At 46.4% G+C, this 21612-nt stretch overlaps 3 protein-coding genes and 1 long non-coding RNA gene across 9 annotated transcripts in view; 2 read left to right on the top strand and 2 right to left on the bottom strand.

Annotated features, from left to right (window-relative positions):
- Window positions 1-1447: 1447 nt before the first annotated feature.
- OTUD3 (OTU deubiquitinase 3) lies at window positions 1448-9050 on the bottom strand. The gene is made up of 8 exons (XM_064678916.1): window positions 8845-9050; window positions 7891-8039; window positions 6998-7110; window positions 3845-3967; window positions 3068-3193; window positions 2424-2520; window positions 1985-2166; window positions 1448-1677 (listed from the first exon to the last, which is right to left on the bottom strand). The coding sequence occupies exons 1-8, from the start codon at window positions 9018-9020 to the stop codon at window positions 1504-1506; spliced, it is 1140 nt and encodes a 379-aa protein (XP_064534986.1). The 5' UTR covers window positions 9021-9050; the 3' UTR covers window positions 1448-1503.
- A 1409-nt stretch (window positions 9051-10459) lies between these two features.
- Window positions 10460-16227, bottom strand: LOC135426014 (uncharacterized). The gene is made up of 3 exons (XR_010435822.1): window positions 16117-16227; window positions 11990-12092; window positions 10460-11803 (listed from the first exon to the last, which is right to left on the bottom strand). It is a non-coding gene; the product is annotated as an uncharacterized LOC135426014 (long non-coding RNA).
- On the top strand, window positions 12087-14441 carry RNF186 (ring finger protein 186). Its single transcript, XM_064678917.1, has one exon. The coding sequence runs from the start codon at window positions 12675-12677 to the stop codon at window positions 13590-13592; it is 918 nt and encodes a 305-aa protein (XP_064534987.1). The 5' UTR covers window positions 12087-12674; the 3' UTR covers window positions 13593-14441.
- Window positions 15766-21612, top strand: part of TMCO4 (transmembrane and coiled-coil domains 4) — a 47934-nt gene continuing 42087 nt past the window's right edge. For 2 of the 6 annotated variants that reach the window (XM_064678907.1, XM_064678904.1), the window contains exons 1-4: window positions 15887-16252; window positions 16437-16499; window positions 19476-19660; window positions 20056-20230. In XM_064678907.1, coding sequence (XP_064534977.1) covers window positions 15902-16252; window positions 16437-16499; window positions 19476-19660; window positions 20056-20230 — 774 coding nt within the window. In that variant the 5' untranslated portion in view covers window positions 15887-15901. Of the gene's footprint in view, window positions 16273-16436; window positions 16500-19475; window positions 19661-20055; window positions 20231-21612 lie in introns of all 6 variants that reach the window. The other 4 variants (XM_064678908.1, XM_064678909.1, XM_064678905.1 and 1 more) reach the window with 4 other exon arrangements.

Raw genomic sequence — 21612 nt, 5'->3', positions numbered from 1 at the left:
CACTAAGCTGTGAGTTGCCTCTCTTTCCACTACTGTAAAACTTACTGTCTTGGAGAAAAGGAATTCCTAAACCAGGAATTCTTACAGGAGAGCCTTCTTTTTATTCTTCAACTAACAGCAGCAGAGCACACGAAGTACCAGCTCTTGGCAGTTCAGTAAAAAAAGGCATTTATATTTTCATGCTGATTTGTAAACTTCAAAGCACACATAGATTTTTTTTCAAAAGCAACGTTCCTTACTTTCAAAAAATCCCCTTCACCTCTGCCCTGGCTGATGAGGTGTCTCCTGCTGTTGTGTAAGTGCACGTGTGCTTTCTTCAAGCTTAGTGCTTGTCACAAATCCAAAAACCTGAGTAACGCTGAAACACTGGGAGCCATAAATCCAGAGCTGAATCCCACAGTCCTTTCACCTTGGTCCAAATCCTCAGTCCTACAGTGGAAATTATCACTGGAGTCAAGCTGTACATCCTACTTGGTGACCTCACCAAAATGGAATTTAAGATGGAAAAATTCCACCCTGGAAAAAGGTTGATTTATGAAGTGAAACAGGCAGGTTTCCCAGGGAGTACTGGTGCTTGGAAGCTTGTTCCCAGGACTCTTGTTCCTTTAGCTACACTAATGTAATTTGGAGACTAACACCTATCAAGTTCCTGGCTTGGACTAAAGCTCTGGAGTAGCCCAAAAGCTCCAAAATATGACAAAGGGGATGAGATTCCAGATGTCCAAGTAACAACACTCACCAGAAATCTCCTGCCTGCTCCTGTCACATTTTACAGCCTCATCAACCATCACCAGATCAGATGAGTTGGCTCTGCAGTCTCGTGACTCCACTGGTATTATTATTTTGGGTGGGTTTATGTCTCTCTACAGGTCTCAGGTAGCAAAGGAGCTGGTCCCAAACTTCAGCAAGCATGGATGCAGCAATCCCATTCTCCCTTTACAGTTCTAGTGAGATTAAAACTTGTCACTGCATTCCTGCCTGGCAAAGAAAAGAGGAATGTCATGTTTGAGACAGTCCTGGCTGACACATTTTGCTTTGGAAAGGATTCTGAGACTTCATTCACTTCATTTAAATTTAAATAGAAAAGAAACCACCAAAGTTGTTACTGAGTTGAGATTTGTTAAGCTTTCCCTGACAGAAAGGTAAAATAAAGCTTCTCCAAGCATAAGCAAGTAAAAAAAAAAATCCAGGCACATCAAGAGATGTCAAAGCAAATGTGACACTGCTATGTGAAAAAAAGGTTCTCACCTTCATCTAACTCCAAAATTATAAACCCAAGTCTCTACTTTTTAAGTTCAAACAACTCTTCTCACACACAGGTTGACGTGGAATCACTGAGTAACTGTCCTCCCCGCAACCAAAGGAACAGGAATTTCTCTTGTCCTTGAAAACCTCTGCAGAAACCGATTTTAGGGTAACAAAGGGTGCCTGGAAATTTGCTCAGGGGGAGTTTTGTCTTCATCAGTTTTATTTGCTTTTCTCCCCAGAGTACTCAGCACACAGTCATATGTTTAGGGTTGCCATGGTCTTCACCAAGGTGATGTGGTTGGTGGGGTCTGTCTCTGTCCTGTCATCTGCACAGTTGTTCTTCATGGCCAAGACCTTCTGCCGGTGCCTCTCCTCCTGCCGCTTCTTCTTCTCTAGCCTCTGCTGCTCCTTCTTCTGTTTTTTAGCTACCTGAAAGGGAAGGGTGAAAACACAAAGTTCAAACCACACTTCTTCTGCTAACACACTGGAAAGGAGACGAGCAGATATCAAGGCAGCACCCAGAGAACATTCCTAACTATTTATGAGGACTTTATTTCAGGCTGTTTTGGGAAGAGTGCCACAAGGCACTAGGAAATGTTTGTTATCAGAGAAGTCACAGCTGCAGCAATGATAAAATGCAGTGAGCAGAAACTCTTTTTGATTGGAAGAAAAGAGTTGCTGAGTAAGCCATCCCCTAATTCTTAAAGGGTGCTCACATCAAACCCCCCTCACACACCTGTGGTTTCCTGCTGGCTTGGTTCTCTCCACTGGATCCAGCCTGTCCTTTGTTGTTTCCTGTTTCACTTTGATGCAAGCTCTGATTTCCAAAGATTCTTGAACCGCTTCCATTCTCCTCCCACAATGTTTTGCTGCAGGATTTCTGATCCCTGCTCTGGGGTTTCTGCTGCTCCTTGGTACCTACCAACAACAGGTTTTCCTCAGACACTCTACCCAGGAGCTGTCGCGCTGTCAGCCAGCTCCTTCTTCCTGAATTTCTGGAGCAGTGGGTTTTTTTGGAAGCTGGATTGAGGCTGCCTTCACTAACAACCTTCCTGAGCACAGAAGGCTGAAGTGGGAGCACACAACGGCAAACCCCATCTGTCCTGCTGCTGTCCCCAGGGAACATGGACATCACATTCACCTGAAGCCTCAGGTGACAAACTCTGAGAACTCACTTGTTCCTTCTCCTTCCTTCACTTGTAAGATCGCAAATATTGCAGATTCTATGTTGTAATCCTCCGCTTCCAGGATGTGGCTTACTAAATCCATGTCCTGTCCACAAGAGAAGGAGAACACTGAAGGAGTTCAAATCTCTGACACACATTCACTTAACAACCACCTGCAGCACAGAGAGGGGGCTCCTGCTTTTATGATTGTTCAATTAATGCTTCATTTCTGAAAAAGGTGAGGGGGGAACCCTTAAATTCCTGAAGATACCAAGAAAAAGGAATATGCTCTTTCAGCATAATTGTTTCACTCTTGGCCCTTTCTGTTCTAAGCATTTGCACAGTAACAACAGCCAAGAGTCACAGATTATCCAGTTATGTGGGATATTCGACATCCTCAAATTATTTCAAATCTTACGGGATTTGTTTCCAAGTGAATTTTCTGACAGATTGCAAGACAAGCTTTCCAGAATTATTAGGTATCCACACAGAGTAGGCATTTAAGGGTTGACTCTAGGATGAAATCTATCCTAGTTTAGGGCTGTGGTACTGAAATTGTTCAAGGTGAGCATTTTTTAGAATTTTTCCCAGGACTACTTTCAAGTATCAAGGACATTTGAACATTAAGCACAAAAAGGCTCCTCAGTACTTACTGAACACCCTGTTGCATTGCACACTTTTTGTACAGCATTTTCCATTTCCGCTTCAGTCTCATCCTCAGAGTCACCCTTCTGTGGCTTCACTTCCTCTGTCTTATTTGCATTGGTTTTGCAAAGCAACTGAAGAAAAGCAAAGCCCAGCAGATAACACAGCATGCAATCAAAAAAAAATATCTAATAAATGTAATTATTATTGAACACTTTTCTCAGAAACATTGTGTGTCAAAGTATTTTGGAAATATCGTAACTTCCATCATCACTGGAGGTTTCCCCTCTCTCCTGCACTACTCTCATGTACTGCACCACCATGAATGCCAATAAACAAGCTTATAAATGGACTAATTTTAATACGATACAATCATATACCTGTGTGCAGAGACACTCAAGCACAGCACAAGATCAAAAAGTGACATATGAAGAGGACAACTGCATCCAGATGTTGCATTTCCAGCTCTTTCCTCCCTTCCTTTTGTTTTCCCACTTGAGGTGCATGAATATGTAATTTAGATGTGGTTGCTTCCAGACAGCCCACACCACAGCATCAGGTTTGGGATTGATTTCCAGGCCAGAAGTTGGAATCCTTCGCAGCCTTTCTCAGGAGAGCTGGTGGCAGGAGCTACAACGACCTCAGGGCTTTGCTAACCCAGCATGACATGGGGACTACACTCTTCTCCTCAATCCCAAGACAAATGAGAAAGGAAATCAACTGCCAACATTCATCAGCTTTATTTATCACCCACAGCTGGCTCAGGTAATTCTGTGACAACCAACCTCCATCTGAAGATATGCTGGAGCTTCTGAGTCATCGTTGATCCTCCTCACGCTGTCATAGTGCTCCCCGTAACGATAAGCAATGTGCAGCTCCCTCACATTGCTCTTGTCTGTGCCCCGGATCTACACAAAAGAAATAAACTGCAAATGAGGATTTGGAATCAGCCTCAGCATCAGATTTGTCCAAGTATTAATTTTCTTGGGCAGGAAGTGAGTACGTCACTACCGAAGTTTTATAAACAGGAAGAGTTGACCTAAAAATTCAGCTGTGCCTCCAGTAACAACAGAGCTTCTGCCTCAAGGAGAAGGTTTGAAAGCCAGATGCTTAACGTTGGTCAGTTGTATAACAAACAAAACGTGGGATGAAAATATTTCTGTGGAAAACTCAGAACTATTTCCTAAACTTTCCACAGCAGCTATCAGTTTTACGACCATCTTCCCACATCCAACTTCAGCAATGCTCCTAGGGAATGTACAGTATCATTTTCCCCCTGAAACATGAGGAAAGAGAGTTCATTCAAGTGATGACCACAGTGGAAACAGTTACCCAGAATAAGTTTTGATCTGCAGCTGGGACAAGATGCTTTTTAACAGGATTCCAAGTGGCTGTGTTTTGGTTTTAAAAGAAAGCCAATCCATAAAAATGTATTAACTTGTCGTGGTTTGAATCTTGTTTTCCCCCAGAGGCTAAGAGAAGTGGTAGACCCCAAGGGGTGGAAACCCCTAGAAGTTTTGAAATTCTACCCAATGGGTGCTCCTGCAGAAATGTCAACATCTCACAAACTCACCGGAAGAGAAGAGTTGTAGTTTTGGTTGTTGTAGAAGAGGTGGCCATGTTGTGAGCCACGAGGAAGGGGCTCTGTGCCCCTTGGGGCCTCTGGCCCCCTCCCAGCCCCTGGCTGGGGGCTGCAGGGACCTGGAACAGCATAAAGCTGGGCTAGGTGCCTGTAGTTATGCTGGGAGATGTTTTTCTCCATGGGCACAGACAGCAGCCGGGACTGACCAGAGAAAACGGTGGCAGAGAGCCAGGACTGATAAGGACCTGAACTGAAGGAGCAGCAGAAACATGCAGCACCGCAGAGAAGACTCCTGGAAGACAGAGCCAGGAGAAAGAGAGCCAGCAGCTGAGAGACAGAGTTTGGGGTAAGACTGATACCAGATTCCCCAAAACTCCCTTGGAGACCCTCTTGGAGAAGAGGGACATGGACTCCTATTTAGAAGAGTTTTAGACATGCAGCACCGGAGAGAGAGGAGCTGAGAAGCTCAGAGCGTCCCGGGAGCTGGACTGGGACGACCAGATGGAATGCGGGGGGAGTTGACCTTCTTCCCCCCCTTGCACTGCTGCCACGGTGGCAGCCTGAGAGGCAGTGGCACAGAGGCCCTGCAAGAGATACCAGACCTTCACGAAGACCCCCCTGTGTCTTCGTGATATGACGTGGTGATACGACCTTGTCTGGGGTTACGAAGCCCACGGAAGACCCCTCGGTTGAGGCGATGGGGCCGGGGGAGTTTGATACCTCCCTCGTTGAGTGCTGGAAGAAAGCCAGCTATCAGCTGCTGCATGTGGAGAAGACAGACAGACTGCTGCCTCAGAAGATGCTGCTGCTCAGAGACTGGAAGGGATCTGTCCTTCTTTCCCTCCTGGACTTTTATTTGGAGGGGAGAGGAGACCTGATCCACTGTAAATACTATATGTCATGGTAGAGATAGTTTGTGATCATGTGTATAATGTGATATGGTATTTATTTGTACAGTCATTGTAATATATTCCCTTTCCCCCACTTTGAGTCTGGTGTGTTTTGTCTGGAAAAACCCATCTCACATTAGGTTGAGATGTGGGAGGGGGATGGAGCTAGGGAATTGGATTTTGGGACTATCTCAAACCATGACATAACTCTACTCAGGAACACTGTTAACAATCAAATGTCCCTTTGCTTTGTCAGCACCAAGTACAGCAGTTTCCACAGAAAACTCCTGCTCTGATATTATCTGCACTGACAGCAAGAATAATTCCTACCCTGATCATCAAACTGTTAGCTAAGAGCTACCCAGCATTCCAGCTCCTGCCAGGAATGCAGAAAATCCCACTGCACTTGCAAACCTCCTTGGCTTGACGTGTCAGCCCGAGTTCACAGGCCTGACAGCTCTCCTGGAGCAGACGTCAGTAAGCAAAGGACAAGAACTGCTTTGCTTTAGGGCTACAGAGTTTCTCAACCCTTTTACGTCTACGAATCGCCTTATCTCCACTCCCAGACCATGCACCAAGTCACCTTTCAACCCTTTCAAGTCACCAAGTCTGTGGTTTGTGCCGCACTCGTAACTTCAGGTTTCCCAACAATAATTCTCCATTAATCTATTTCACACTTACCTTTAGATTCCAACTCAACACTTGGTTCTATTAACTCCTGCTTTTTATCCTATTAGGTTATTCAACATGTTGGAATTCAGTAAGCTTTCTTTTCCTTTGTCAGTGCTTGAATAGGTATCTTAACAAATCCCAAAGCTCTTGAAAGATTATTCTGAAAATTAGCCAATTTAGCTCTCATTAGAGAAGCTCTCTCCACTCTGGAGCAAGTCCAGAGGAGGCCACCAAGATAATCAGAAGGATGGAGCAGCTCTCCCATGGGGAGAGGCTGAGAGAGTTGGGATTGTTCAGCCTGGAGAAGACTCCAGGGTGACCTAATTGTGGCCTCCCAGTACCTGAAGGAGCCAACAAATAAGATGGAGAGACTTTGGACAAGGCCTGAAGTGTCAGGACAAGGGAGAATGGCTTCGAACTGCCAGAGGGCAGGGTTAGATGGGATATTGGGAAGGAATTCCTCCCTGTGAGGGTGGTGAGGCCCTGGCACAGGTTGCCCAGAGAAGCTGTGGCTGCCCCATCCCTGGAAGTGTCCAAGGCCCAGATGGACAGGGCTTGGAGCAACCTGGGCTAGTGGAAGGTGTCTTTGCCCATGGCAGGGGGTTTAAGGTCCCTTCCAACCCAAAGCATTCTGTGGTTCTATGAATATGCTGGACCGTAAGTAAAAGCTGCAGCTCTAAATCATGCCCAGCTAACTACAGCTACTGCTCGGTTTTGACAGATCAGGAAGTTTTCACACTGTTTATATTCATCAGCGAAAAATGAGGCCAAAATGTAGAAATGTTTTTTCTCACCTGCCACAGTGGAGCATAGAGTTGATGAATAACCACATTGATTTGATTGTTCCTTGCAAAGGCCACAATAGCATCATTGCCAGCAAAGGTCCCAGGCTTGGCCAAATTGGTAACTAAAGGAAAAAAACATTTAGAAGAGTTAGAAACCTAGTTTCTGACACTTCCAAAAGCACTGGAGGGATAACAAGTAGTGAAATTTCAACACGAGCACAAGAAATTCTGGAAAGGAAATCCCACCTGTGAAACAGTGAGTGTTCAAGACTTTGGCAGCAACAGAAGTTAATGCACTTAAATGACCACAGAAATCTCTAAAAAAAAGCAGCACACCCTTAGACTAAGCAAGGCCCCTGTCTCTGTTAGCTCAGAAGGAAGAGTGCCAAGTACTAAGTGACCAAACCACTTCCATGCATCACCTGCATAGTACCTGGCACATCCTCAAAGCTGGTGGGACAAAGGCTGTATTCACCTCTGCTTTGGATCTTCCCCTGGATTCCCAGTATGAAACATTAAGTGCCAAGGAGAATGAAACCCAAAGAAATCAGTCACTTACCAAAACAGCCAAATACCCACGAGCATTCAAGGAGAACTAGACAATTTTTCTGAAGTTCCTTTTGCAAACACTAAATTTTTTTTACTCCTTCCTTTTTTTGCCTCTCATTCCTTCTCCAAGTTTCTCCTAAATTTAAACAATTTCCAAGACAAATTTAATGCAAGTTTAACAGCTCATCTTTCTACAGCATTGACAGAGACAGAAATGCAAAGAATTTGTAAAAACCATAGAGGAGCCCTGACATAGTTCTGGGATTAGGAACTGGTGAGTAAGAAGGTGCTCCAAGGAGATGGAATCCCACTACACAAAAAGCCCTCCCATGCGTGCCCTGTGGAGCCCATACCGTGTTTCTCAAAGGGCACATCATCCTCCACAAATGGCTCAAAGTCCTCCCTCTGCTTCACCATGTAATCCACCGTTTCCTGCCGATGCCTCAGGTGGTTCCTGGAGTGCCCCTCAAGCTGGTCACCCAGGGCCCGAAACAAGCAGTTGCTGTCAAAAGAGAAACCACAAGTTGGCATGTCTGAGGCACAGCATTAAACAAACACCCGGTGCAAAAGGAATATGGTTTTAAAGGGAAAAGAGAGCTATGCCCAGTTTGTTTATCAAGGATATGAATATGAAACAGCACCTATTCTCTGTACTTGAATGGCTTCTGCTACTGCAATGGCTGGTAAGAATATAAGATGAGTGATCACATCATCAGAGGTGGTAAAAGTGCTAGGTGGGTGGGTGGGCCAAACTGTCTTAAACTGACACTGGGACAAGTGACATAATGCAACAAAGGGCAAACCAACGACCTGCTGAGCCATTTCTCAGCAGAAACATCTGATGCTCCTTTCACCCAATCACTTATGGACCGTCCTATGCTCTGCACAGCTGGTCCGTGGAGCCCTTAGCTCTCCTGGGGAACAGGGCTGGGACTGGCAGGGCCCTCAGGTTCTACAGAAACATGGAGCAGAGCAGAGCCCCCTGATCCTTGTAGGGTTCAGTGGGGAAGTTCTCAACCCTGCAGAGCACTGCCCCCCCCCCCCCCCCCCCCCCCCCATCCCCGCCGCAAATCAGGCGAAGAAGGCCCTCAGCGCCCGGGAGGACGCAGACTCCCCACCACTGGGGGGACGAAGCCCCAGCCCCCGGGGGTCACACGGTTCCCTCCACCCGAGAGATGAAAGCCCTCGGCCCCCGAGAACACAGACTCCCCACAACCAGGGAGGAGGAAGCCCTCTGCCTCCGGGGGCTGGAGCCCCGGGGAATCGCCGGCCCCGGGGGTGCCGGGGAGACCTGTCGCGGCGCTCACCCATCGCCCGGCACCTCCCGCAGCTTGAGGCCGAGGGCCCGGAGCTGCCCGGCGAGGCCGCCGCCGCCGCCGCCGGCCGGTGCAGGGCCCGGGGCCGATCCGGCGAGGGGGCTGCGGGGCCGCCGGCCCTTCCTGGCCCCGGCGGGCCGGGCCTTGGCCGCCTGTTTGCGGGACATCCCAGGCGGGGCGCCGGGAGCGGGCACGTGACCGCGACACCGGGGGAGGTCACGTGGCGGCGACATCGGGAGAGTCGCGTGACCACGGCACGCGGAGCAGGGCACGTGACCGCCCATCCCGGGGGATTCCTGCAGAAGGAGGAAGAGCAGAGGAGGGGGCCCTGGAGGGAAACTGGAGCTGGGAATCACAGGGTGGGAATGGCGAAGGGAAGGAGGGTGCAGCCAAGCCTCGGGAGCAGTGCATCCGCGGGGAAAGGCCGGGGAGGGCTGCGAGAAGCAGCACCGCAGATCACTAACACTGTGCCCAAGGCTGCCAGATTCCAGCTAATTAGCTTCTACTGCTAATTGCACTAATGCCTCTCCCTGCTGCCCAGCAGAGCTCCCGCCCCTCGTCGAGACGTCCCGCCGTGACCACACGGGTGGGCGCCTTCTGCCCCCGTTATAAGCCAGGACGAGCCGCTCCGGACTGTGTCTGTTCAACCTCAAATCACCGCTCCGAAGCGAACTAAGAGGAGATTAAGGGGGTGAGAGGATGGATTACCCACGAGATGGCACCAGGAGAACACGGCTGAGAGCAGCAGCAGGTCGGGAGAGCTAAGACTGCAACTATTAATTAGATGTGATAAAGCTCATAAACTGAACCTTCATGTCTTGTTTCCTCAGGCGCTGAGGGAAACTCCTCAGAGGGGGCTGGAGAAGGGGCACAGCAAGAACACTGGTGACTTGTCCAGAGTAGGGCTCTTGGGGAGAATTCCTTGCCATCCTTGACACCACAGCTCTTCCACTCATCCCACAGCAACTGGTTTAAGAAGTCACCCACCACCAGCACCCATCAAGGCTCTGCCCCATGATTCTAGTCTTCCTTGCCCTGCTTTTCTCTGCCAGTATCGCAACAGAAGGGGCCTGATATTGCCCAAGTCTAGAGGAGCCCACCAAGGTGGTCAGAGGAGCACTTCTCTCATGAGAAAAACTGGGAGAATTGGGATTGTTCAGCCTGGAGAAGAGTAGGCTCCGGGGTTTCCTAATTGTGGCCTTCCAGGACCTGAAGGAGCTGACAAGAAAGATCGAGAGAGACTGTTTACAAGGGCCTGGAGTAACGGGACAAGGGGGAATGGCTTCAGATTGATGGAGAGTAGGTTTAGGTTGGATATTAGGATCAAATTCTTCACTGTGAGGGTGGTGAGGGGCATGGAATTCCCAGAGAAGCTGGGCCAGGTTGGTTGGGGCTTGGAGCAACCTGGGCCAGTGGAAGGTGTCCCTGCCCAAGGCACGGGGTGGAATGGGATGAGCTTTAAGGTCCCTTCAAATCCAAACTATCCTGGGATTCTGTGATTCTGTGAATTTGTCTAATTCCAAGCTCAGAAGGCACATCCAAATGGCTTTGTGATAAACACTAAGAAAACATTCCTGGGGATACAAGAAGAGGCTTCACATCATGATGATTTTAAAGTTGTATATTATTTTTAAGTCCCTTTTCTCCAGAGTCACAACAACCTGACCCACAACTCAGCACAGGGAGAAGCTCACAGCAGTTATCACCAGTACCTTCTGGGATGTTTGGCCTACGGGCATGTGAGGATTTTACTCAGGAATAACACAACTGCTCTTTTATATCTATTTCCTGCCATAAACAGTTCTGTACAAAGCATTTCATAGAAACACATTTTCTTATGCAAACACACTGAAAGCAGGAAAACAGGATGAGTACATAAACTGACTGCAAATGATTAATGAGGCAGTAATTAGCCTGAGGAGCATTAAAGGGTTGTGGGCAATTCAGATAAGCACAAGGCACATGCCAGCCAGGGAGCATCACTCGTGACAGCGGGGATAAAGCGGAGCCAGAATCAGGGCTTGGCTGAAAACTTTGCCAGTGCAGGACAACAAGAAACTATTTTTTCAGCACATCAGACAAAAGGCACAGACAAGTCACCCCCACCCATTAATAGGACACAGAGCAAACAGACATGGAGCATGGATTCATCCCACCTAGTTTTAAAATTTCTAATTTAGGAGCATAGGTGTCCCTCTTGCTGTCTGTTCGAGCTTCCAACCTCATGGTTTCATATTGTTTTAATAATTAAGAATCAGGAAATTTTAAGACATTTTCCTCTTCGGACATGGGAACTGACAGAGTAAATTTGAAGCTTCTAAAGCACTGTAATAATGGCAGGTCTGTCTTCCACTTTCCCAGATCTTTTTAACAGCACGGAATGTGAAATGCAATAGAAAATTATCCTATTTTTAAACATAAGTCTTGCAGTTCACCAGCCCACTTGCAGATGTTACTGCACTTTGGGTCCCACTTCTGCAGCTGAAAGATCTCCAGGCTCCTAAAATCTGGGGTCACCCAAAAGTCCATCAAGCACCACTACAGGTCATGTCAGCAGAAACACAAGCAGGAGTGCTCAGGCACTTTGACGAAGTTTGCTTACGACAGAGCTTCTATTTCTCAGCTAATAAGAACAAGCGCTTCTCACCTCATCCCCCCACCAGCAAGTTCAGGAGATTAGAGCCGTCCTGAACTCCTTGCCCTCCTCAACTGCAGTTGTTTCATTTCTTTCTGTTGCTCCTCTGTGGGAGAGAGGGGCTGGGACATGGTGGCACAGACAGTTTGAGCATTCAGGTGCACTTGAGGCTACTAGAGTGGTACTCCATGTCTTCTGCTGGTAAGACTGACCTAGTCCATCTTTTTGGGATTAGAGATCCTTCTTTTCCTTCCTTATTTCCTTTGCTCCATTCTGCCACAGGATTCTTGCCGAGAAAACACTTGGATTTTACCCCTCAAATAAAAAGGCAGAAAGAAATTAGAGACGGAGGGATTTTGTTCAGGCATTTTTTTCATACAAGAAAAAAATTTGTCAGACAAGATGAATATTCACAAAACCACTCAGGAAGGGCACTGCTGAGTGCATGAGGTTGTCCTGTGAACGCCACGAGAAAGAAGATGGTCCCACCAAGACACTAACCTTGCTTTTAATTTCCAGATCTCTCTCATGGATCTCTGGGATCTTCTGTGGGCCTCGGTCATGCTTCAGTTTGCACTGGAAGCCCTCTGATGACTGAAACCAACTAGGATAAGAGACATTATAATGTTTTGATAATTATTGGACATTCATCACTCACATTAATAATCTCAATCTCATTCTTCTCTTGGTGCTGTAGGGTAGTCAGTATTGCTAAACCAAGAGCAAATTTCCTATCCAGAGCACTCAAAATTGGTGATACTTATGCTCTAATCAAAGCACTGCATTCAGCATACCAACGTCAGTAGTAGATAATTCCCCTAAATCTGTAACTGTCCAGCAAAGCACTGTTTAGAGACCAATGAAAATGCTTTCAAACAAAGAAAGTTCTAATTTCTAATTTAATAATAATGGTAGTGCCTGGCTGTCACAGCTATGCTATGGAGTCTGCTTCCGGACAGGAATTGCCCAGTGATTTTATCAGTCATTGTAGACTGTCTTGGCTGGGAAGTTAATCATTAACTCAGGTCCCCATCTCATAAAAACATCATATTGTAAGAGCACGACTCACTTAAGGCTGTCACTAATCAATCCTGCATACAGCAGGAATACAGCAACACATAAAGGAGCCAGAGACTAGCGAAATCCTTTAGCCAGGGGAAGACAAGCTGCAGGGAGGTGTATCTCCATGGAGAAATCCACTGACAAGCCAAACAAGGAAGACGGATGTCTGGCTCTGCGAGTACTGCAGGCTGAGGAGGACGGTCCTGCGCCCGCGGCAGGAGGTGCTGCAGAAATGAGCAGGGCAGGACCCCTAACACAGAATACAAATCAAGGGAAGAGACTGGGATTCACTGAAGAGTGTATTAAAGAAATGGAGAGGCCTTCAGCCACAGAGCAAGACAGTCATGCTGCCTTCAAACCAGCAATTTTGGAAAGAGACTGTCCACACTCAAAGCCTCTTGTTGTGCTAACGAACACAGGCTGTCCCAAAACTTGCACATTGGAAATGAACCACCAGTGTTCAACCACATCCGTGGACTTGGATTGCCTGATCTGCTTCAACAAGTACAACATCTACAGAGTCCCAAAGCTCCTGGACTGCCAGCACGCCTTCTGTGCTGTCTGCCTCAAGCTTATTCTCAGGAAAGTGGAGAATACCTGGATCATCACCTGCCCTCTGTGCAGAAAACCCACTTTTGTGTCAGAAGGGCTCATCCGCACACTCCAGAATAAAGAAGACATCTTGGAGCACTTGGAAAACCTCGAGTCAGACCCAGAGGTGCACATCCCTACCATGGGGCTGGACAGCAAGAGCTGGATTCAGAGCAGCCAAGACATTTTAAACATAGGGGAGAATGTTCCAGCAGACACCAGCCTGGCTGTGCAGAGACTTGTACTGCTCCTGCTGCTCGGGGTGATCCTCGCCATCCTCATCCTCCCCTTTATGTACTTGGGAAGGGTCAAATGGGTGATTTGTCTCCTGCTTACTCTGGGGTTGGTCATGTCCATGGTGCTTTGCTGCACTCCTAAATTCCACTGGAGGTGCAAGAGGGACTCGCCCACCTCCTGTGACAAGGAGACCCACGTTGTTACTGTTGCCTGAAACAATTAATTAACGAGGGTGTCCCGAAAGTAACAGGCTGGCCCTGCCTGCAGAGCTGCAGGTTGGGCATGCCAGTGAATTATGGACTTAAAGACAATCATTCACAGAGTAAATTCAGCAGCTTGCTAGGCTGGCTCAATGCCAAGGCACAGTCTTGTTAAATCTCATTACTGGAAACAAAACTCAACTATTTATATGTTGATATTTATGTGTTTTCAACAGGATTTTTATCCCAGGCTAAAAATCCTGTTGGTTTGCTTTTGCCACTTTGTTCTTGTTCGTGTCCTCTCCTGATTAGCCCTGCAGGATGTTATCTGGAACACCCGGGAGGTAATGTCCTGGAACAGCCTATGGTTGTGTTTTCCTGCTCTCTGAACACAAGTACACCTTTTCTCGGGACAGAGTGGGGAAATAAGGCTGCTAAATCGGGGAGTGGGTTTTTGGAAGAGAGTAGCTTTAACCCAGATTACCACTTTAATCCCTATCACTGCCCAAGGGTTGCTGGCAGGGATGGGAAAGGGACTGGGAAAAGGGGATGTCATTTGATGCCATCTGAAGTTATGCCCAAAATCATGAGAGGAGGAGGCAAAACCAACACTCCTAACCTTGATCTGTGGCAAAAAGCCTTGCAATCTTCCCAATTCCCCACAGAAATAGTTCCTCTCACCTGAATTCCTTTATCTGGATCCCTGCACCACCTCTCTTCTTGCCCCCTCTTACATGAAATACCACGTTGCCCTTGGAGATGCTCACAGAGATAAACAGAAATCCATCAATTGCTGTGTCATACCACATGTGATGTTTTTATATGGATTGTCTCCATTAAATTTAAATAATATTAATTGCTAATTGATTTCTGTGTTTCAATTCCTCACTGACAATTAATGTCAAAACAATTCCCATTTCCCTCATTGACAGGAATTGCAGGTGAGAAAGGGTAGTAGGGAGTCTGCACAGCTGAGGTGGTGAGTAAAGCACAGCAATAATGTGTCAGTTTGTTGCTTTATTTAAAAAAAATGTTTAGTTGCTAAGAAAATACCCTGAAACCCAACTAAAATTAAACTGGGAAAAAAATAGGAGATTTCTCTAGTTAAGCTGCATTTTTTAAAGTGCCATGGATCTCAGCAGACCTTGGATCAGGTAAATATTTGTGTTTGATAAGAATGGAAACTGATGTCCTGCAGTTGCTCGGTATATAAATATACATAGTGTCTCACAGCAGATAAAACAGATTAGACTAAGAGGGTAGGACCTCTTGTCCTCCTAAAGTCTTGGAAAACACAAGTCTGTTTTCTGCCTAAGAACATGAACCTCCGGGGGAAATAAATCTTTTGGGTTTTCTCATCTATTTGGACAGCAACAGGCTTATTGCAGAGTACATAAGACACTTGCTAGTAACCAACCAGAAAAAAGCTTTTCCATTGGGAAAAGGCAGGTAGTTTTAAACCCACATACCATATTATTCTAAGTATAAAGACTGGATCAGATATTTAGCTACACTGAAAATAATTTCAGAAACCGTGGGCAAGTCTTTCAGCCCAGACTGTCCTCAAGATGACAAACTGCACTAGAACTATTAAATAATATAAATTAAAAATAAAATAATTTTAAAAAGGGGGAAATTTGCCTAAGAGGGGAGGAGGCCAAGCAAGATATCAAACAACACCAACTCCAGAAGGGTTTAAACATCACATCCAGGATCAGTTTGCCACCATCAGTCAAAAAACATAATGAATATTTTATCAGCAGTGTCCCTTGTCCTCTGTATCACTCACAAAGGATCCCGCCAGCCTATGTGTGTCAGCAGCATGTGGGTGTGAAGAACTGAAACCAGAGAATGAACATGATCAGTAAAATCTGTTTCTTATGTTTCACTCTGCCCTTCCGAAAGGGTGTGTTCAGTTTTATTACACTAATTTCTACAGAGCCAAAAGAAAAGTCAAACAGGAAAGGGCTTCCCTCAAGGCAGTGTACAGCAGTGGGAAGGCAGCATGGATGCTCTGTGATTTCCAGGGAGAGGCTGGCCCTCTGAAAGAATTCCTATGGATCCACACAGTTAGAGATCAACACCTTCCAAGCCTTTTTTCAGCAGTTCAACTGCAATGTTTATGGAGAAAAGGCCAATGGAATTATACTCCTATTCCAAAACGTAAACTATTTGCTTGTACTCAGGTTTAAGTCACGGTGGTGTTTTTGTCAAGGAAGGTTCAGCTCCAAGTTCCCTTGCCCTCCTTACCTTACCTAGCTGGCTCCAAATGTCAGATAGTAACTAGGTAACATAATCTAGCCTGAAAGAATCATAATGAGAAATGGGCCCAGGCAGCATCCCCTCAACCCCCGCCACACCCCAGTCCCTCACCATCACCTCAGCCCCCTCTATGTCCTCATCCCTGTCCATCCCCTCGGCCCCCTGCATCCCCTCATCCCCCTGCATCCCCTCGGCCCCCTGCACCCTTCATCCCCCTGCATCCCCTCGGCCCCCTCCATCCCCTCATCCCAGCGCAGTTCCCTCTACACTACGCACCCCTTTACGCCGATGGCGCAGAGGCGGCGGGAAGGGCGGGCCGGGCCGGGCCGGGCCGGGCAGGAAGGGGCGGGCGGCGGCAGCGGCCGGAACGCGGTGGCGGCTTCTCGGTGCTCGGTTCTCGGGCCGGCGGCAGGTCGGGGCCGAGCCGGGGAGGTGAAGAGGGGCCGGGTACAGCCGGGACACCGCCGCGGGCTGAGGGGGCGAGCGGGCGGGACCTTCCCCTCAGGCCGCCCTACTCTGTGCGCTGCTTTCCCCTCCTCAGCCGTGGCCTGAAGTGCTGCTTGCTTTCTAAAAATGTGCCCGCGTTCTCTCAACAGAGGTTTCAGACACAAGGACTGGCAGCTGTGGATGTGTCTGCCCTCATAGCTTTCCCGGCTGAGGTGGTTCCCTCACACTCTTTCCTCTGCTGTTCCCTCTCTGCAGCTTTGCCCACTTCGGTGTGAGGACATTGCTTCTCCGTCGCTGCTGTGCAAACCTCTGGATTAACCGAATTAAACACGCTTAGTCCTGCAACTACTTAAGCTTTTGGCTTTTCCAAGTCCCCCATCACCTCTGCCCCTGATCTTTGTGGCCACCCATATCGCATTCGTGTCATTGCATTGAGACAGGACTGAATTAACTGTATTCCGTGTTCATACCTCAGATCTATGGATTAAAAACAGAGGCCATGGTGCTCCCACTGTGTCAGCTCTGGAGCTCTGTGCTAGTCCCCAAAAAACCTCATCTGCCGAAATGTTTCCTCAGTCACAGCACTGTGTGCGATGTGTAACCACAGTTGGGCTGTGCTATCCCCCAGCGTACCTCATATAGGACTTTTTGGACAGCCCCGTCTCAATAATTATCTACAACTACCTCTCTGAAGTTAATGAGATGCCTCATTAACTTTTGAGGGTGTTGGAGGTGATCATGCCAGTGCTTTGGTCACTGTTGTCATAGTTTAGGACGAACACAATGCCACCATCTCTCTGTTTCTTCTTCTAGCAGTAGAAAACACGTGTATTGTACAGCTTTAGATCCCCAAAAGAATTATCTTTCTGCTTTCCAAACAGGATTGTATGAGCTGCTGTATAAAATATGTTTTTTTCTCAAGAAGACAAAGGGTTTTGTGTGAAAAGTGAATGCTGGAAGTGATAACAAAATTCTCTTTCAAGTGACAGTTCAGATTATGGCAATGCTGTTGATTGCTAAATTCCATTGTTCGAGGCAGGGATGTGAATTCCAGTGCCATGAGCCGTAAATAACTTTTGGGATATGTTTCTACCTCTCAATTGCCTTATCTTGGACTAGTGGCAAAACTTCTTGGCCCACATTTTCATTAGTAAATCGCATGTTGCCCTTCTTTTTACGCTGCATGTCTGAAAATCCAAGCCGATTTTTTTCCTAGGTAATTATGAGGAAATAGATACCTGTGTTGAGAGAAACACATTGAGGGTACTGATCTGAGCATCTTCAGAGCAATGTCTTCCAGAAGCTTTCTCTGGGTATTTTAGATGCTCATTACTGATTTATTTGTTACATGTCAGAAGCCACTGTTGCCATTACTGCTCCATGTTTTATGTTATTATTGGGAAATTAGGTTAAACAGTTGTACTGCTCATGGATCCTTTTAAACTGCTTCATTTCTTGTATGAGCCTGAGTTAAGAAGTCAATAAATGTCTTAGGGAAGAGGATTTTATTTTCAATGCTCTTTCCCATAACGTGTCCAGAGGTGAGCAGACATGCCAAGTAGTTTTAAAATTACTGGGATTTTAGCATTGAATTATTCCTGGGAAAATTGGTCTGAAAGTTTGGATGTTTTAGGAAGATCAGAGCCTAGTGAGAGATGAATTTCCGGGGTCCAATAGAGGAGCGTTTGGAGCTCCTGTGGTAATAGAACAATCTTGGGATAAGCAAGTCCTGGAAAGCTGAAGGTATGTTCACAGCTGGGGTTCAGTGAGTGTCCACACTGGTGTGTGGTGTGGTTGGTACTGGAGTGGGTGTGGCAGGCCGGGATTGATCCCAGGCCCCTGCTTTCCCCAGGGAAGTATAACCTGGCCCTTCCTTTCTCTGGTTGATTTGGAAATAGCAGTTAGTTTATTCCTGTGAATTTTGTGCTAGAATGTGATGTTTTCATGGAAACACATGGAAATACCCTAGCCCCGTGTGCTGGAGCTAGAGCTGGAGCTGAGCTCTCCCAGGGAAAGAGGTGTGAGTTACAATAACCATCGGCCCTTCAGTGATGAGTTTTTCTTGCATTTACACAGCAGCAGTTAAACTGTGCAAGCCTTGAGAAATGCAAATCACCTCCAATAAATTTCTGAGCTGGAGTGCAGGACAGACACCTTTCCTGGAGGACCATGACAGATGGCACGCAGATAATAAAATCTCTTTAAAAAGAGCTGCTCCTGTTGCATTTCTGACTTTTAGGACTCTAAATCTATCCATAAATGGTGTCTGCATCCTCTGAGAGTAGGCTGTAGTATCGTAGGCTCCTCATTCCTGAAGTCAGGATGTGGAAGAAAGGAAGCATTTAAATATGAAGTATATAGGTGATATAGTCCCCTTATAAACCAATTGAAATCAGTAAAAATTTCAAGTGATGGAACTGATCTTTGGAGCAGGTTGTTACCCAGGTTGAGTTGTGAAATTAGCTGTTGTCACCTTTGTCTGAGGTAAGTCATCTCAGCTGCTGGTACCATTAGAGGAACACTGGAAGCCCTTCGGTTGGAAATGTGCACATCTACACTCTGAAACAATAATATTTTGGCCCAGCTCAAGGTCCGTGTGGTGCAGGGACCTTATTTTTAGGGGAAAAGCAGTGACAGGTTGAATAGAGGAGAGAATGTTACAAGCAAAGCACAGCAATGTCCATGGGACACATTAAAGGCCTTCTCAGGGGCTGCAGTTGAACTCAACTTTCCTAATGCCGTCAGCAAAACAAACAGAGGAACAATTTGGGCTGAGATGAGAGAGGCAAATTATTTCCCAGGCAGCTGTACTGGTCCCTGCACCAGATGCAGAGCTTTTACTTTCATGTTATTTTTGTACTAAATGTGTGAATTGTATGCCTGAATGGAGCCCAGTCTCTTTGCATCTTGAAGGGAACTTCTCCTTTTGCTGTGTGAAGTATTGGCAGCTCATTTTGTGCGAAACTTTTGAGAACTGGTGAACAGAAAGTGTCCTCTTGTCTTCTTTGGTCGCAGCAGTGTGTTGGGGGGTGGGGGGGATATACAAGATGGACCTGGACAAACTTGATTTAATACTGACAGCAAGTGTGACAGTGAAAAAAACAAAGGCAATTTGTCTTTTTGCTCTCTGGTTTCCAACTGTTTGTTGTTGGATTTTTTCTACAGCTGTTTCCTCTTTGACCTTGCAGGTGAAAATGGCTGCAGAAGAGAAGTGGAAAGGTTGGATTTCAAAACAGCGTAAGGAGGCTGAGCAGGCAGGGGAGAAAGAGCCATGTGTGCTCCTGGGTCAGCAGCTGGGAGAGCTGGGAAGATATGCCTATGCAGCACTTTGTGGTGTATCTCTTGCCTGGCTGTTCCCTGAAAACGAGCAAAGGTACTGCATGCGGGAGCAAGGAGTGGGCAGGGGAGGTGGATTTTGGGTGGCAGCTCAAACAGAGCTGGTATCAGACTCTGTGAGGAGTCTTCTAAAGTTTGGGGAGTGGAAGATCTTTTCTCTCTTACTTCTGTAAGACTTTTATAATTCAGCACACATCGCATCCTTTAACATCAAAGCATGTACTGAAGTAAGGTCTGGCCCCATTCAGATTGTTTCCTTGTTTGTTTAGCAATTCACCTTCTGCTGACTCCTTCTGATGCTTTGATTTTTGTGTGAACAGTAGCAGACCAAAGTTTGAAACCAGGGACTGCTCAAAGCTTCCAAAAATACCCAGTTGTAGAGCCTTGAAATACCCAGTTGTGAAGCCTTAGCTGCTCCTGTTGCTTTTACAGCTCCTTCAGGACGGAATTTATTGAGGGCTTTGTGAAATGGCTGGACCTGCCCGATGCTGTCCTACCTGCCATGACAGCCTTTGCTGGTGGCTTAGGAGGTGAGGGCACAGAATCTTTCACTGAGATTTTGCTGAAGGACCCCATCTTGGAAGAAAATCCAGCTGTCATTACCCAGGTACGTCTATGTGTTCTCCTTGCTCTTGTTTGCTTTGCAAAAGAGATTTATCATAGGTGTCTGTTTGCAGCTGAAGTGCTGTTTGTGCAGACAGGGGAGTAAAATCAGTATTTCTGATAGGCATCTGTTTCTGAGTGGCTGTAGGGGGGGACTGTCAGTCTCTCTATCCATAAAGAGCTCATGGAAGTATTAAACACAAGGCAAGGTCACTCTCTGCTCATTAATGTTTTGTGTCTTTGATGGTTTCACTCTACAGAGCAGAGAACTGACAAACTTTTTGACTATTATTGCAGTGGTTTTGATTCATATGTGCTTTCTACAGGTTTTAGTGGCACACTGAACATGATAAACCTGATTTTTACTTGTTTAAAAGCCCTTTCACCATACCTTAGAGAATGCAAAAAACATTCTCCAAGGAGCACAATTTCCAGAGGAAGCTTTGACCAGAAGGAATTATTGTGACTTTATTTTTTCTCACTGAGAGAGTCAGACTGGGACTGCTCCGTAATGTTCTGCTGTAAAAGCTAATGTAAAGATAAAAGAGGTGAAGCATTTGGGCAGCGTTCACTTGCTGGGGAAGATCTCTCCTGATCCAGCCTCACGTTGTGCTGTGCAGGGTGAGGAGGGCACAAGGCTGCTGCTGGTGCCACACAGGACATGGACACTGTCACCTGGCACCCTGTGCTGTGTCACCCTGTGCCAGACACCCTGCGTGCTGTGCTCTGGTATTGATTGGATAATGGTTATCACACACTCTCCATGAGCAACGGCCCGACAGAACCACGGATGTGAGAAGAGGGCTGAGTGAGGGAAGATATGATTGCAGTGAACTTTCTTGGTCACCATGACCAGCTACCACTACCTTGGCATCTTTCCTGTTTCCTAGTCAGTCCATGAAATGCCTCAGAGTGTTGGAAATTATATAACTTTCCTAATTATTTTTTTCTAATTAATGGTTTTAATTAACTTCTTAATTAGCTTTTAATTACTCATAAGCAGTGTAATTTCCAACTTTAGCCAGCACATAGCTTAGGGGTTTTTTTCACAGCTCGTGTTGTTAGAGTGAGATTGGAAAAATCACCAAAACTTTTAAGTTATGCTAAACTGCTAAAGTTATGCTCAGTGAACAAAGCCTGAGGAGCTGAAAACTGGACACCTGGAATCCAAAATTTATGGCCCTCCAAGTAACCAGAAGATAAAGAAGAGACTAACAAAAACAATTTATCATGTGCTGGAAACTCCCCATCTGGGAAAAGATAATAAAAAGACTGAAAGTGTGGACTAATTGGCATGAGAAGTGAGAAATCAATAACCAATAGAAGACCAAATACTAGTTAATGAGGAGAATTATGTAATTGAGAACCAGTTAACATTAATTTCTT

Source organism: Pseudopipra pipra, chromosome 22 (assembly GCF_036250125.1).
Source record: "Pseudopipra pipra isolate bDixPip1 chromosome 22, bDixPip1.hap1, whole genome shotgun sequence".
Classification (NCBI taxonomy): Eukaryota; Metazoa; Chordata; class Aves; order Passeriformes; family Pipridae; genus Pseudopipra; species Pseudopipra pipra.
Note: the sequence above shows the minus strand (reverse complement) of the source record. Positions and strands in the feature narration are given on the sequence as shown.